The sequence below is a fragment of the Python bivittatus genome, unplaced genomic scaffold (assembly GCF_059951505.1).
Source record: "Python bivittatus isolate LINGU-HERP-01145 unplaced genomic scaffold, Pbiv_v1 ctg000530_np1212, whole genome shotgun sequence".
NCBI lineage: Eukaryota > Metazoa > Chordata > Lepidosauria > Squamata > Pythonidae > Python > Python bivittatus.
This window is the reverse complement of record NW_028277085.1, coordinates 10,376,499-10,393,170: the sequence shown is the minus strand read 5'-3', so window position 1 is coordinate 10,393,170 and position 16,672 is coordinate 10,376,499. Positions and strand designations below refer to the sequence as shown.

Sequence of the window (16,672 nt, the reverse complement as noted above, 5' to 3'; positions counted from 1 at the left end):
TTGAGAGCCCTCAACTTTGGAGGAAGAGGTTAGACTTCTAAATGCTCTCCACCTGTGGCCCTTGCCTTACTGATGTCTCCAATGTTACTAGAGATCCAAAAGAAGCATTCTGTGAACATCTCAGGAATTAGGAAAGGCTATGGGCCTTGCAGATTCTCATCCACCTTTCTGAAACTGAAAAAGAATTATTGTTCTTCTCTTCCTTGAACTCTACTAGTACAAGCCCCATAGCAATTTTAGAGAAGGCTATTTATTTTTTCATCTTCAGATCCTATTCTAGTAATAATTAGTGCAGTGTTGAAATCTGCATTGCAGTTTTTCAGAATGTTCCTCCACCCCACCCGGCAAAAGAGGTTTTCTGCTTTTCTGTTTTATTCTCTGGGTGCTTCCTTCATAGTTGGAAGTGGCAGGAGGTCCACTCCCAGTGTCATTTTCAGTGAACCTCTTTCTACTGCTGTACTTTGCAACCTCCCTAACTGCTTTGCTTCCCCAGATTGAAAAAGCTGCATGGGAAGAGTTAATGGAAGCAGGGGGAGCCAGGGAGGCTGAAAGCTGATGAGCAGATGGTTGAAAAAGGACGGACAGCATTTTTGCGCACCTTCTCAGACATCCTGTCCCTGGCAAAGTGTAGAAACACCACACTCCGTCCTTAAGAATTCCTCTGAAATTCTCCCAATTTGTGAAATTAATTTCTGAAGTGAGCTCTCTTTCATCAGTTTGAAGGAGAATTGTTCCTAGAAGAATAGCTGTGCGTTGTCCAGGAATGCTGAAGTGGAGAGTTTCTGCTAAGCCAACTGTGGCCATTTCAAAGATGACCCAGTTTTTGCCTTCCACTTCAACAGCAGCCAGCATTCTATGGCCGCAGAAGTTGTTTGTATCCTCTTTATGCTGATCTTGGGGTCACATACCAGGACCATATTTCTCAAGTTGCTTTTGCCTTTCCTTGGTGAAGTTTTGAGGTCCCAAAGAATGGTTTTGCTTTCATAATTTAGGTCATTGCTTTTGATTTCAGCCCTGCCCTCAACAGTGAATGAATTATTCAACAGCAATCCAATGAAAGAGACATTTGAATCTTCCAAATGTTCTCAGATTAGGTCTCTGGAGAAAAATGGCCAAAATAACCACAACACAATTAGGGACTTTCCTAATTTGGTTTGCCAGCTTTGAGATACAGGAATTGTTTGAACAACACTTCAAGGAAACCCTTTCTTTTGACACCGGTTTCTGTGTCGCAATTCAGGCCCTATGTCCTTCCATTGCACACACTCATTCATGGAAATAATAGTGTATTCTTCTCCCCTTAACCCCCAGCCTGTGCTTTTATTCCTTCTGCTTTTAAGTGCTCAACCATGCTGAGTCTCCATTTCTGGAGCAGGCTCTGAGAAAGCTTTTCTGCAAATGGGAGAACATGTGCCTTTGATGAGTGTAAGAATGATGAAGTTGGGCACCCAGTGGGCACAAGAGGCTGAGTTTCAGAGGAAGCAGAAGTATAGAATGGCTGGGTTCACTCTTCATGAGCACGTCCACTTTGAAGAGTCTGGGTCATTCTGAAAACAAGTCTGACATCCCACTGGGTTGGCTGTATTTGAGCGCTGAGCTGATTTATTACTGACTCCAGTGTGGGGTATTTGAAACCATGATCAAACTATTCTTTAAATTGCAGCAGTTCTGTGGAGTTTGTGGGCAGTCTGTTTTCCAGTTTGCAGGGACTCCACATCCTGGGCTTAGGCCTTTGAAAGGGAAAAGGGACTTGATAGCTTTTCGGTTCTTCATCATCACAAGTGCTGGGAAATAGAGAGGCGGAGACAAATGCACATGACATGGAGTAAGGATATGGAAGGATGATTATATTTCTGTGAAACATTTATTTTATTCCCTTTTTAGGGGAGTGAAAATAAGAGGCTGTAGCTAGGAGAAGGACCGTAATTTTTGTTTTCCCAGCATTCTGACATCAGCAGATTTGAAGACAATCATAAATCATTTTGAAACTCTGTTTGAGGAATTAGAGTGTGAAAGTGGTGCTGGTGTATCCAGTTAAGCCATTGCTGGTTTTAATTATGGTTTGCTTCATAGTTCATATGAAGTTCATATACCATGCTAGGGCAAGAGTGATAACCCAAACTCTGTAAGAACCTACAGAATCTAGATTTTGATCCTGAACGTCCATTCTCCAATCTTACCAGATCTTCTGACCTTCCCTTTTGTACTAAAAAAATGAATTAAGGAAAAAAGGGACTATTTGCCAAATGCTGGTGAGTTAGTTGTAATAGGAGTTTAGAATGTGGCTTGACTGTAACACGGAACAGAAATAGAAAATTAAAAGAAGTTTCAAAACAGAATACAGGGCACCCTACTGCTTCTTATTCAGCATTTCTTATTTCCTCTTTCCAAAACTGGCTAGCCTTTCTGAGTTGAGAGACTACGGAGCAAATCACCCAGACAAAGAGAAAAAGGAACATAAGAAGAAAGGCTGCTCCTCTCCAACCCTGGGTACCTCTGGGCAAGCTGTCATATCTCTTCTCACTCCTGAAGAACTGGAGAAGCTTCTGGAGGAGGTGAAATCTTTGGATGAAGCAACACTAAAGGCAAGTCTCTGACATCCTCAGCTTTTCCAATAGTCTCTCCTAACCTTGGAACATTTCACATAACAATCCTCATCAGAGGAACAGAAATAGAAAATTAAAAGAAGTTTCAAAACAGAATACAGGGCACCCTACTGCTTCTTATTCAGCATTTCTTATTTCCTCTTTCCAAAACTGCATAGCCAATAGTATTAGTATGATGGAATATCTGTCTGTCTGTCTGTCTGTCTGTCTGTCTGTCTGTCTGTCTGTCTATCTATCTATCTATCTATCTATCTATCTATCTATCTATCTATCTATCTATCTATCTTCCCATCTCCTAGCACTGATTCAGTTATCCAGGTGGGGGCTGCACTTTCACTTGTTGTATTCAAGCTGAAGCTGGGGATGAATATATCAGGAATGGTTTAATACCCACAATATTCAGAATCTTCTCTTCCCCCCCCCTTTTTTTTTTTTGCTTTGCACAGCAACTCAGTGACATTCATGTGACGATTCTCCATAAAGAAGAAGGGACCGGCCTTGGGTTCAGTTTGGCTGGTGGGATAGACCTTGAAAACAAAGCTGTTGTTGTAAGTAATCTGCTGGGTGGCTTATTTTATGGGAGGGCTTCCTGATACCCAAACCCTTTGTGAGTAGAATAATGTCAGTTTCCATCCCATATAGATTCTTTCATACTCAAGAGGAGGTTAGAACCCGGGTCTCCCCATTCCTAGTTCAGCATCTCAATCACTGTACCATACCAGCAGTTGGTCTTGTTGAGCACAATGAAGTTTAAACCAAGTGAAGTAAAATCATGCTCTGTGCTATCATGATATTGGCATCTCTTTTTTTTCTTTTTCTTTGTTTAATGTGTCCATTAGAACAATTTTCCCACTTATTTGTCACCACATGGACAAACTAAAAAACTTTCCTGTTTTCTAGGATCTTGCTATTACCTCTCTGGGTGCAAGGAAAGCGCCATAGTATTTTGTATTAGCACTGAGAAGAATATTACAAATTAATCCTATTTTTTAAATGCAAACTAGGGTTAATTTGCTGACCAGTACCCTATTTCTCAAACCCTACAATGTAATTTTTTTTTAAATCTCACCCACCTTACTTTTCACAATGTAAATGGAAGACTAACGCATGTACCACATTGAAAATGCTACTAAGAAAACATCCCGCCTATGTTTGCACCTGTGTGTCCTTCTGGATTTTGTAACAGGTTCACAGAGTCTTCCCCAATGGCCTGGCATCTCAGGAAGGAACTATACAGAAAGGCGATGAAGTCTTATCGATCAATGGAAAGTCTCTCAAGGGTGCCACTCACAGTGAAGCACTGGAGATCTTGCGAAAAGCACGTCATCTCAGCCTGGCAGTGATTGTCACACGAAAACCTAAAGACGGAGAATGGAGCACCCATGGCTCGCTTGAGTCGTCGGCATCAACAGGAAGCGAAACTTCAACAGATTCCAGTGAGTCTGAGTCCTGATGGTGGGAAAGCAAAAGGTGTTGGTGGTATAAAGAGGGGTTAATGTCAAATGGGGTGTCAGTCTATGCACCAAAGGTACCCTGATGCAATGCATAAAAAGTATCCCAAAACAATCTAGAGGAAGAAGTCGGTGGAGGAGGAAGTAGATTTTCTTTGCATAGAATTAGGGGGGTGGGGGAACAGACTGGGCATTTGAGAGAAAGAATGACATGGAGAAAATATTTTGCAGAAAAAATGGGAACCATAAACAAGTCATTCAATGAGACATTTGTTAGGAGGCTTCAGGTAGCTCTGAACATTTTGCGTGATTGCTCCCAGGCACAGTCGGCAATTTGTCTCTAAGATCGTTTGGAAAGACAAAGGCCCCAGTGAGCAGGGCAAGGATCCCAATGTATGAGACAGGATTTGGGAGGGGAGGAAGATTCCAAGATTTTAGGAGAGAACCTTCAAAATGTTCTCCCTTTTAAAACTATGTTATGGCTCTTTGGAGACTTCCATTATACTTTTCAAATTTCGCATTTCTAAATGGCAGGGAATTTTGCTGCCAAGATTTCAGCAATTTATAGCCAAAGGGAGCTCCAGGAGCTTCAAAAAAGAAAAAGGGGTTGGTTGGGGTCCCCATGAGGTCCTATGAGCTGTAACCATTCGCCCATGGCTTGATATCAAATCAGGTCATTATTCCTCTAAGCTAACTCTCTGAGATCCTGTTGCTGGCCCAGTACAGAACATGTCTCTCTCTACTACACTAAACCCCAACAAAACTCATTCCCCCTGACAATATTCTGTTTTGACCCAGCACCAGAAGAGCTGGTCTTCACTGTCACACTGGAGAAGACATCTGCGGGTTTAGGTTTCAGTCTGGAAGGAGGAAAAGGCTCCATTCATGGAGATAAGCCAATCACCATCAGTCGGCTTTTTAAAGGTATGGTGGAATGGTGGTTGTGCAACAGAGCACCCCGCTTTTGCAAACTGCAGATGCTGTCATGTCCAAGAGAAGTATATTTCCTTGCATATCCATGGCTAAACTAGAGGAGGCATTTAAACTTGTCTGGAAATGTGGAAGTGGAAATGTTAAACTGGAAACATGTGAATGGACTAGAACAGTTGGATGGTTACTTTGAGGAAAAGATACTTCATACACATTTTGCACAACCTGGCAAAACTGAAGGCCACAATGAATCAAACTCCCAACACAAAAAATGATTTCTGTGATACCACTTAGAGTTATTTCCATGTGAGCTGCATGTGAAAAAGTAAAGATACGTTGGTACACAGACTATTAATTTCCCATCCTGTTCCTTCTATATTATCAAAGATATATTCCTGTTTTATTGTACAAGTATATTTAAATGTGCCCTTGATAATAAGTAGCATTTTATCTTATTCAATTTTTATGACAACAAATACAACTTTACTCCATTTCCTTCTCAGCCAGATGATGTATTTTAGATATTTTCATGGTCCTCACACCTTCTACTTTGATTATCTCTTATACATTTCCCTTGTTCTATTGTTTTGTGTCTTGTACTATTCTGTTACATTGACTGGTCATTGACCATAATAAGCAATAAATGAAATACATGTTGATATTTCTGAACAAAGGGAAACAACACTTGGCAATGTTTAAATTAAATCTGCAAAATGGATCTTATTGCACATAGAATCTTAAATCTAGAAGAACCATTCAGATTACTGAGTGCAACCTTTGCAGTAAACCCAAATTAAATCTAGCCTCTTTTCGACTGTACCCATGTCTTCTTCGTTCTCTCTCTGGGTAACAGTGCCAACCTCTTCTTCTTGCAATACGAGGACACACAAGTGGAGAATGAGTTTGCTATTATTGCACAGGATGATGATGATGATGATGATGATGATGATGATGATGATGATGATGATTGGACCCTCCCAAACTATACATTATTTCCAGAACATGGAAATGGTTCATTTATGTATTTAGTTAGTTCATTAGATTTAGATGTCACCCAACTCAAAAGCGACTCTGGGCAGTTTGCTTCTGAATACCATTGTTGGGAAACATGTGAGAGGACGCTATTACTATCATGACCTGCTCAGGTGACTTCCTAGGAGCACCTTTTAGCCAATATGGGAACAGAAGGATGGACTAGATGAGCCTAAGGCCTGGGCCAGCATCAGGACTTCTCTAATATTCTTAACATGTTGGCAGGTTGGAGCCACTCTCCATGGTCAAAGTGCTTGTGCTGTTTTCCTTCTCTTGGTACCCATAAATGACCAGTGTGTACTTTGATATCTTTCCCACCCCTACCCTCCCATAGATTACTAACACCTTGCTTCTTATCTGTTAGGCATGGCATCGGGACATAACCCCCCTGTTCAGCCTGGAGATGAGTTGCTCCAAGTGCACACACATCTGATGCAAGGACTCACCCGCTTTGAAGCTTGGAATATCATACGGACCCTGCCAGATGGGTTTATTACTGCCATCGTCAGGAGGAAAAATTCAGTTACTGGAACAGCTTCCTCTCTCCATGGAGAGGAATAGAGGTGATGAGGATCATAATGCTCGAAGAGATTCGGAACTCCTGTGCCCCAAACTAGGGACCAATGCCTTTCCTTTATCACCTATTGCTGCAGCTGATTCAACTGCCCACATTCTTTACAAGCAAAGGGAATGTCGAGAAAGGCTGAGAAAAGAAGCCTATGTAAACAGCTTGCTTGTTTGTGTTCCCAGTATTAGTAAAGATACCATGATGAGCTTTGCCCCAGTTAATAAAGATCTCGCCAAAACCAGAAGGGCAAAGCCCTGAAAGAAACTCTGATGGCAGAGCAGATAGTGGGATTAATTAACTGGGCCCTGATTGCTTAACAAGCATTGAAGCAATTACAGGAGCTCAGCATGTGGAAATCCATTTTAGGACACGTGGCTTCCATTGATGGAACCTGGAGAGTGTATCTTGGACATGAGGCCTTAGTGAACTCTCCTTGGATTACAGCATGTGGGAAAAGTGCATGCACATTTCCATCTCTGGGAAAGCACAGCTCTATCACTTTGGACTGGCTATGGATTGTCCATTGCTTGATCAGGAAGGCCTGATTTAACCACATTTTTACCCGTTCCTCCAATAAAGTATTGTTCTTTTAATCACGTTATGTATACTTACAACTATCTCCCTCCCCACCTAAGAACTTGGCTCAGAGTAAACTGCTGTAAGCTCCAATCTAAGCAGAGACAAGACCAACAGTGACTTCAGAACACCCTCTTTTTTATTTCTAATATATAACAGCACATCCAAACAACCTGCTAAGGTTTAGAAAACATTACTGCCTGAGATCAGTGGTCATGTAGAGCAGCTAGGGAGAGTATAGGAGGGCAAATCATGGAACAGGGAGGTGTTTTCAGAGGTCCTTTTCTCTACACAGGATCTACAGTGCAAAACTGACAGATGGTTGTCTGAGTTTCTGGTTAAACATTGTCTCCAATAACCCCACCATCAACCAAACCTTACTATAATCACATTTTTCCTCAAGCTTAAGAGTTTCATATGTTTGAACATTTCTTTGTATTGCATGTCTCTTCATACAGAAAGCAAGTCACTTAGGAGTTTTTTCCCCCTGCCATGCTGGCTTTATGCAGGCAGAGATTTATTATTTATGTGGTAGGGGAAGAGAACATCTGAAAAACACCATCCACATCTGTTATGGGATGCTGGTAGCTCAGTGAGATCAGTATTGCCCAATTCTGTGGGTTGGGTAAATGAGAACAAGCAAATCTGACCTGGGATGGACTGGTAGTGAGCTAGAGTAATGTGGGTGAGGCGGGCTGCTGCAAATGTGGTTTCTGCAAATGTGGTTTCTTCAGAGTCTTTTTCACTTCAGTGGGAAGTGCCTTGTTGGCTTAAAACAACTAGACCACATGAAAGGAATTCTTGATAGGTACCTGGGTGGAGATCTAAACTCAGGAGATCTAAGTGATGTTGTCATCACTGTGAAAGACAAAGCAAGAAATGGGATTTGGCAAATACAGAGCACCAGATTTTCTTCCTTGTTTTTCTGATTTACAGAGAAACAAAGCACAGAACAGTGAATTACTGCCCAACGCTTTCCTTTTGAGATGTCATTATGTTTGAAAGCCTCTTTTACGAACAAAAACCTGGAGAGATTCATTTCTTTTCAGAGTCTTTAGCATGGTCAAACCACAGTCATGTCAACTGAATGCTACTTAATTCCAGGCATGGGCTCGCATGTTCTCCACCTAAATTAAGGGAGAAATTCATGTGCATCCTTTTGACTAGATCACAGTTCTGAATTCAGCCCCAGGAACCACTTATCTTACAAAGTGCAATTTCAGGATGATTAATACACAGCCCAGTTAGGTTTTCCCTTTGAGACTAGAGGTGGGGGGAATGGGGAACAACTTAAGCTACTAATGTTACTGCTGCATTTGCCAAATTGCTGTAAAACCCTGATATGTTGCTTGGAAAGAAAGATTCAACAACTTTCTGTGGAAGGTTGCCACTTAGATCAGTCTGAAAAAAACTGAGCAGCTGGGTCTTACTTGGATCCCTGCAGAGGAAACAAGAACAAAAAAAGAACAGAAAGCAGTTAGGTAGAAATAGTATACACCTCCAGATGAGAACCAGTTTGGTGTAGTGGTTACAGGTGTAGCAGTGGGAGTAGGGAAACCTGTTAGCCCTCCCTTAGGCACAAAGCCAGCTGTATGACTCAGCCCCAGGAAGATGGTCCTGGGAAACCACTTCCAAAAATGTTGCCAAGAAAACCGCATGAACCTGTCCATGTGGTCTCCAGGAGTGAAAGTTGACTTGGAGAACCATAACAATGACATATCTCAGAGGACAGGCAGTAAAAACGAAAACCTCACTGGAATGGAATCCAGCACCTTGCAAATCTTCATGGCCCAAACTGGATGCTTTTAGAAAGCTCACAAATAGGAGATGGACCAAGCACTTGTTCCACACTGCTGCCCCACACAACTGACAGTCAGAGGTTCACTGCCTCTGAATACCCAGGTTTTATTTTGATGAAAGACAGCTAGCAATGGATGACACCACAAATGGTGGCAATCTACCCCACTGCACTGTCTCTGTGTTCTTCTTCCCCCTGATTCTTTGCCCTTTTCAAATTTGTTTTCAGTTTACTTCGAAAGGAAATAGTAACATGGAAGTTGTCCGTGCCGCAAAATATCGTTTTTATTTTCAAAAAGGCGCTTATTAGATCTAATGGGCCTTCTTAGAAACATAAAAGATAGGTAGCTGTGGACCAGTACTTTGCTTGGAAATGTAGTGAGCATTGGGGAAATGGAGATGATGGTATAGAGCAAACTCTATGCATACTATTAAATGTTGGCTTGTTAAGGTGAAGATTTTGTCACTTACTGCTCCCATCATTTCAGTTACTTTGCAGATAGGCAAGTTTTCCATTACAGCCATTTTACAAATGGGCAATCACCTCCATGAATGAACAGCCTTTCTCCTGCCACCCATTGTGAGAGCAACCCAACACACTCTCAGAATTCTCAAAATTCTACCCCCTGCCCTAAATGTTGTGAAAACAGTTAAAAGCCATATTTGCAGGCCATATTTCTTTTCCCATCACTCCCATACACTTTTCATATTTCTATATTTCTACAACTTCCACATGCCAACGGCCATGCCCAGCCCCAAGTTGTTTTATTTCATAATGGGCACAATGATGACATGGGCCTGATGCTGTCCTCACACAAATGCCATGACTTAATACATGCTTCAGATGTGTTTACTAGTATGTAATTGTGGGATTGCATGATAATATTATCTCATGCATATTGTCCAGGTGGGAGACATCATCAAAATATTTATGGACTGTTCCTTTCCCTCCTCGATTTATTTTATTTTTTTCCTTTAATCTACTAGTTGGCATGCTTCTGCACTACCAGAGCATCCTATTCAAAGAAACAGAAGCCGTATTTTGAAGTGGGGGGGGAATCCCTAATTCATTTCCAAACTGTAAGAATCTTAGCCGTGTGAGTTTGTAATAAAAATATGAAAAAGTTGTCCAAATGGTTTTTAATGCAAACTATAACATCTAGACATTCCATTCCATTCCATTCTTTATCAAATTTATGCAGTTGCCCATCTCACAAATGTGACTCTGGGTGGCATACAATAAAACAATAAAACAAACATCTTAAATAACTATTAACTTATCCTCTGCAAATAATTCCTCCCTCAAACTCCCCTGGGGATGTTATGTAAGGTGTCATCTAAGCTCTAATTTGGCAACAACAACAACAACAACAGGTGTGTAAAACCCTAGTATTCTTGGCCTACAGGATTGTGTCATCAAATATTTCCACACATCTTACCCTGGAACAGGAATGCAGATGCAGCCGCAGGGAAAATTCAGACCTCTCACATAATTTGGCTGAGGCGGACTGAGAGGATGCTCCACGTTGGTTGCTGTGAGGAAAAAGCATTAAAAATAAAAAATGAAGTTTTTATCAACTGGGGTTTCACTTGGAGACAGGGGAGGCATTTATAAGTATTAGGCACCGGCAAAATTAGAGCAACTGTTCTACACCAATCAGAGTCCTTCTAGGACTGTTTCAAATGCTTGCTGTTTCTGATGAAAAACAAGAAATGTTTCTAATAAAGCAAATCCAGCAATGGGTGGTGGTGGTGGTGGGGATGGTATCTTAGGGAGCCTGCCAAGGATTGGCCTACTTCAGGGAACCTGCTCAAAGATTTCCACAGGTGGGGACAAGTGATGTCACCTGTGTTGTGACATCATCAAGCATGATGTTATCATACATGACTTATGTAATTTGCATCATTTGTGCAATGGCGTGGGGCACAGGGAACATCCCCATAGTGTCTATCAGCCACTTATTCCTGCTCGCTGCTGATTCTCTTTGCCACAGCCGCCCATTAATTTCCCCTCCCAAAGTGAATAAGACATGCAGAAGGAGAAGAAAAATTTACTACTGCTCACCTTTTCCATTCTCTTGGAAAGTTTGGAAGGTGGACTTTAATTGACACATTGGTCACTTGATAACAGCATAGGAAGCAAAGTTGGGTTTGGCTGCAAAAGCTATCTCAGGTCAAGGTTCTCAGAAAGACAATTTTCAAATGGCCTTGGGTCACTTTTTCAATTCCCTGGTGGTCATGCAGTGGTCACAGTTGAATGATGACATTGGCTGTAGACCTGTGAGCTAGCCCAGAGAAAACAAGTCCACCAAATGTTTGAACAGGCTTACCTGCAGTCATTTTTGTGCCATCTTCATCCTGTTTAATCAGGACCACATCTAGGAACTCCCTTGGAGAGATGATCTTCATAAAAGCTGATGGTGTAGTTGTTCTAACTACACAAACATTCTAAAATTGCAAACGAAAATGGCAATGATGTTTAAGACTCATTTCGTGCCAATGGCAAAGCAACAGTATACTTACACAATAGGTTAACTAAATTTAAGCAAAAATGGGGCCCATATATACAACCCATCAGACTGCATGGTAAATATAACTGCGTACAATCTGGATTTTAAGGGGGCCTGAACAGCCACAAATATTGCAAATTAGTAAATTATAAAAAGGGGGAGTCAGAAACTAAAAGTTCTTTTTATTATTATTATTTCCCCCTTCCTTCCTTCCTTCCTTCCTTTCCACATAAAAGAATGGAAGATATAACAAAGAAATGGTTAAAGTGAGAATAAAAAAAAAAAAAGGTTGCAATCTTAGACCTACATATTTAGAAGGCCATACTTAATGCTGAAAACAGCTTCTATTACTGTTCAAGATAGCTTACAAAAGCCAAGCATGAAAGTATCAATAAAAAAGCATAATTAAATAAACAAAACACCTATTTAAAATTAATCATGTTATTAAGAATAACATCTGTTCACACCCCCCCCCCCAAAAAAACCTAACAAAGAGATTAAAGGTTATTGTTTCTGAGCATATTCCACTGCTTTTTTCTTTTTAGAGAATCAGATCTTGTTCCAGGCTACAGCTCAAAAGCATTTAGCAATGAAAGGTAGCATAAATTGCTGGATCTAGCCCAGTTAAGACCACAGCTATTGTTTGGCTAGTTCCTACAATGAGTGTGGTTCAAGCTGCTCGGGTCAACAATCATGATAACCACAACTCTTGCCCAGACCAAAAACACACCCAAATTGCATGCACAAAATCTCCTAAAGTCACCGACGGCAGATAACCAGTTAGTAATCACAGCTCCTTCACAATAGTTATGCGTACCCAACCAATGTGTCTGCAGCTTGCTAGTGTCAGTGTCGGTGGACAGCCAGTCAACCACCACAGTTTTAGCACAATACAAAGAGAAACCTTGTTTCTATCATTCCCTCCATCCCAAAATATAATGGGAATTCCTTCTCTCTCCAGTTATCCTACAAATGCTGGTTCCCAATAGCAAATTACTTTCCTAGCTGTTTCTGGCAATAAGTAAAGCTGTGTTGTACTTACTTCGTTTATGGATGCAACCACTACTACCTCCTTCACATTTTCATCCCATTTTTCTCTAAGTCCACCAGTCTCTGGCTTTATACATTTAAACACATCCTCTGGTTTTGCAGGTAAAATCCCTTCCGCTCTGTATCTTTTGAGAGAGGGAGGAAGAAGGAGAGGAAGTCTTAGTGAATGAAATAGAAGGGTGCTATTCCAGCCAAACTGCATTTTGAGTCTGGTTTTGCAGGTAAAATCCCTTCCGCTTTGTATCTTTTGAGAGAGGGAGGAAGGAGGAGAGGAAGTCTTAGTGAATGAAACAGAAGGGTGCTATTCCAGCCAAACTGCATTTTGAGTCTGGTTTTGCAGGTAAAATCCCTTCCGCTTTGTATCTTTTGAGAGAGGGAGGAAGAAGGAGAGGAAGTCTTAGTGAATGAAACAGAAGGGTGCTATTCCAGCCAAACTGCATTTTGAGTCTGGTTTTGCAGGTAAAATCCCTTCCGCTTTGTATCTTTTGAGAGAGGGAGGAAGGAGGAGAGGAAGTCTTAGTGAATGAAACAGAAGGGTGCTATTCCAGCCAAACTGCATTTTGAGTCTGGTTTTGCAGGTAAAATCCCTTCCGCTTTGTATCTTTTGAGAGAGGGAGGAAGAAGAAGAGGAAGTCTTAGTGAATGAAACAGAAGGGTGCTATTCCAGCCAAACTGCATTTTGAGTCTGGTTTTGCAGGTAAAATCCTTTCCGCTTTGTATCTTTTGAGAGAGGGAGGAAGGAGGAGAGGAAGTCTTAGTGAATGAAACAGAAGGGTGCTATTCCAGCCAAACTGCATTTTGAGTGCTCCTTAGTAAATGGGTGAGTGTGTCTCTGCCTATAGTAAGCTAGCACCTTAGGCAGAGCATTCAATCCAACGATCTCTCTGCTTTCTAACTTGCAAGAAAAATGCGTTCATTTGTTTTATACAGAACATGGAAGAAGGTAGCATCTTACCTAAACAAAATGCTCATTTACTTAAATAATTGCACATTACAGTTCTATATTCTGTCATAATTAAGCTTTCCTTGGGCACTTCTATATCTTCGAGACATTTATAACTGTACAAGGCCACAGGGCAGTTTGTATTATACCTTACAATACATAATATTGGTCTTCTTTATCATGAAGTTTAAAACTTTCTTCTCCAAAGGAAAAAACAAAATTAAAAAAAATCCATGATTAGCATGTATAAAAAGCCTGTGTTGGACATTTACTTGGTTAGAATTCTCTTTTCTTCCATTCGATTACTGGAAACTTCTCCTTTTTATGCTTCACCCACCAACTATTGTTTATGTGGTTCACAATTTCAAAAGCATAAAACTAAAAAGAGCAATAAATATGACAGAAGTAGTGATTCAGATAACAGTTTATCCCCCCACTTTACCTAAGTGATGTTTTGCTTCTACAGTTTTACTTACAGACTTCCACGAAATATAGTTGAAGGTCTCCAGGATATTGAAACTTTATTCTAGAAAGACATTTAAAAAAAAAAAACCAGACATAATAAGCTGCATTTTGTTGTCCATTGAATCTGAATGAGGTTTTATTCAACCTTAATTGTTTTTGAATATCTTAAGGGTAAATTTTAGGGAAGTAATGCTAAAAGACTTAAACAACAAGAAACATCCTCAAGGCTGTCTCATGTCAAATAAGGAAATAAATTTGCTGAAATCAAATAGACTTTTCACTAGCCGTGACGAACTTGCCCCATTGATTTCAATGGATCTTCTTTTAAACATGAATAATTCTGGATTCAGTCCAGATGGTTCTGTTGAAGCTAAAAGATTCTATATCTTTTTGCACCATTTGTGGACTGTAATACTAAATACTGACTCTCTTATGCCGATTTCACACACAATAAAATTTGGAAACCAGACAATCTTTGTGAGCAAGCTCAAATTAGGGGCCCCTCCAGACAGTAGAATGCAATGTGTAATGTAAGAATTACAGGGCTGAACTTTAAACAAAGAGATCAAGTTTCAAACCCATTCTCAGCCATAGAAACTTGCAGGGTGGTTTTGGGCCTGTCGCTCTATCTCAGTGCATCCACCTCACAGGATTGTTGCCGAGGGGATAAAATGAGGAAATCTGTCATGTTAACCACCTAACTTCCTAGACAAAAAGCTGGGATGTAAGTAGTAAAAACAGGAGCCAGTTTGGTGTAATGGTTAGGGTATCAGGCTAGAAACCAGAAGACCATAAGTTCTAGTCCTGCCTTAGGCATGAAAGCCAGCTGGGTGGCTTTGGGCCAGCCCCTCTCTCTCAGCCCTGGGAAGCAGGCAAGGGCAAACCACTTCTGAAAAACCTTGCCAAGAAAACTGCACAGACTTGTCCAGGCAGTTGCCAGGAGTCAAAAACTGACTTGAAGGCACACAGACCCCAAAAAAGTTAAAAAATAAGCAATACTGGGATGTTTCTAGAAGAACATGAAGATGGGGGGGGGGGGCAACTCCACAAAGTCCGATTCTGATTATTCCTTGGAAATCCTAGCATTGAAACTGTGACTTACGGGGCTGAGCTAATCAGAAATAAGGTTCTATTCATTGCAGAAGCCTCTCTTCCACTTCCCAACAATCTCCACTGTGCTTTAATAAGTTTTCACGTAGACCAATGATGGTCTGGGGGTGACTTTCACAATCCCTCCTCCTCTTCCAAGCTATGCAGTGGTTGTTATGCTCCTGGGCTACCTTTCTGTACAGGAGTAGATAGAAAGAAACAACCTGGAGGAAAGGAAGGTGGAGGGAAATGGGTCCCCTCCGAAGCCTTACAGATGGAAAAACAGAGGCTTCTTCCTCACCATCCCTATGTCCCAAATTAAACATGCTTAAAATCTCTTCTCTGGATGTCACACGTTGGATGCACTGATTCTATGACTGTCTCTTTCTGAAATCCAGTCTATGTTTTACTGACCCAGCCCCTCAACCTTCCTTTGTTTTTACAAAACATCTAATTGCATATATACAAAATCAAGTTTCTTTTGAGCCATGCTTGACTCCTTGGGACTTCCTGGATGCATCCATGTAGCTTCCAGGGCAAATACAAAAAAAAGAAAAGGAGCCTTTAATTTTTGCCCAAATTGCTAGAGCAAAAGGAAAGATGCACCAATGTCGATCAGGGTCAGGCTGTTTGTTCATCTAGCTTCATATACTGACAGCAGGGAAGGGATACTGTATTTGGTGACTGGAAAGTACGTGTGTTATTGACTATGCAACTATTCCTTCTCAATGATTTCCCCAACTGCCTCAATCGATCTCAGTAAGGATTTTTAATTGAATACCTTGGTGCCTTGGTTCCCTGTACCGTCACGGGAATCTCTAACCACTCTGGAATAAGAACATCCTTGTTCCCTTCCCTCCATAAACACTGCCCCCCGCAAACTCCCCCAAACTCAAAAACGGGAGAGTTGGTAAACGACAGGCTAGAATCCGTTTAAATCCACGAAGCTCCAGCTTGTCAGATTTCCCCTTCCAAACCTGACGGGGAAACATTCACAGCAGAAAAGGAGACGCGGCGGAAGCGAGAGGGGATCGCTGCACCGCTTCAGATCGCAGGCCAGGTAAGCGGGAGGTTTTTACGCCTCCCCTACCCAAAAAAAAAAAAAAAAGGTCCCCCCGCAAATGAAAATGTAGCAAAGCCAGCAGAAGAGTTTTCAGCTTCCAAGGAGGTATGGTTGGGTCCTTTGCAGATGGGAGAGCCCTCCACCGCGTATCTCCTGCCTGCGGTCCAAAGCGACATAGCCGTCCCCGGACTTCCCCCTGCGCCTTGAGGGCGAGAGGGACGCGTCGCGTTGGTCGTCAGCTGGTTCTCGCGGGTCCCCCCGGCTTACCGTTTGCTTACAGAGGCTCCAGCCGCTGGGGTCCTTCCGATAGTTCTCCAGGTGCAGGGCGGCCCATTGCGCAGCCTCCTGATACTCCATGGCGAGCGACGGTGACGCGTTCCCTGCCGGCCGAGGAAGGCTGGCGCGGCGGCGGTGGAGGAGGAGGAGGAGGAGGAAGAGGAAGGGAAGGGAAGGAGCACCTGCTCCGGCCAGCCCAGAAAAGGGGCCGAGCCTCCCTGCAGAGCCGCGCCATCCTTGCCCGGAGGAGCTAGCGCGGCGCCGCCTCCCGCTTCTCCCAACCCGGGCCCTCGGGACGGCTGGTGAGAATGGAGGG

General features: G+C 42.0%; 2 protein-coding genes across 2 annotated transcripts in view; one reads left to right on the top strand and one right to left on the bottom strand.

Annotated features, from left to right (window-relative positions):
- IL16 (interleukin 16) overlaps positions 1–7,246 on the top strand; it is a 28,136-nt gene extending 20,890 nt beyond the window's left edge. Inside the window, exons 17-21 of the mRNA XM_025173962.2 lie at positions 2,402–2,585; positions 3,053–3,154; positions 3,793–4,042; positions 4,856–4,981; positions 6,384–7,246. Coding sequence (XP_025029730.1) covers positions 2,402–2,585; positions 3,053–3,154; positions 3,793–4,042; positions 4,856–4,981; positions 6,384–6,580 — 859 coding nt within the window. The 3' untranslated portion in view covers positions 6,581–7,246. The remainder of the gene's footprint in view (positions 1–2,401; positions 2,586–3,052; positions 3,155–3,792; positions 4,043–4,855; positions 4,982–6,383) is intronic.
- A 38-nt stretch (positions 7,247–7,284) lies between these two features.
- STARD5 (StAR related lipid transfer domain containing 5) lies at positions 7,285–16,480 on the bottom strand. The gene is made up of 6 exons (XM_007439472.4): positions 16,348–16,480; positions 13,940–13,989; positions 12,513–12,645; positions 11,291–11,408; positions 10,400–10,493; positions 7,285–8,601 (listed from the first exon to the last, which is right to left on the bottom strand). The coding sequence occupies exons 1-6, from the start codon at positions 16,435–16,437 to the stop codon at positions 8,454–8,456; spliced, it is 633 nt and encodes a 210-aa protein (XP_007439534.1). The 5' UTR covers positions 16,438–16,480; the 3' UTR covers positions 7,285–8,453.
- Positions 16,481–16,672: the final 192 nt, after the last annotated feature.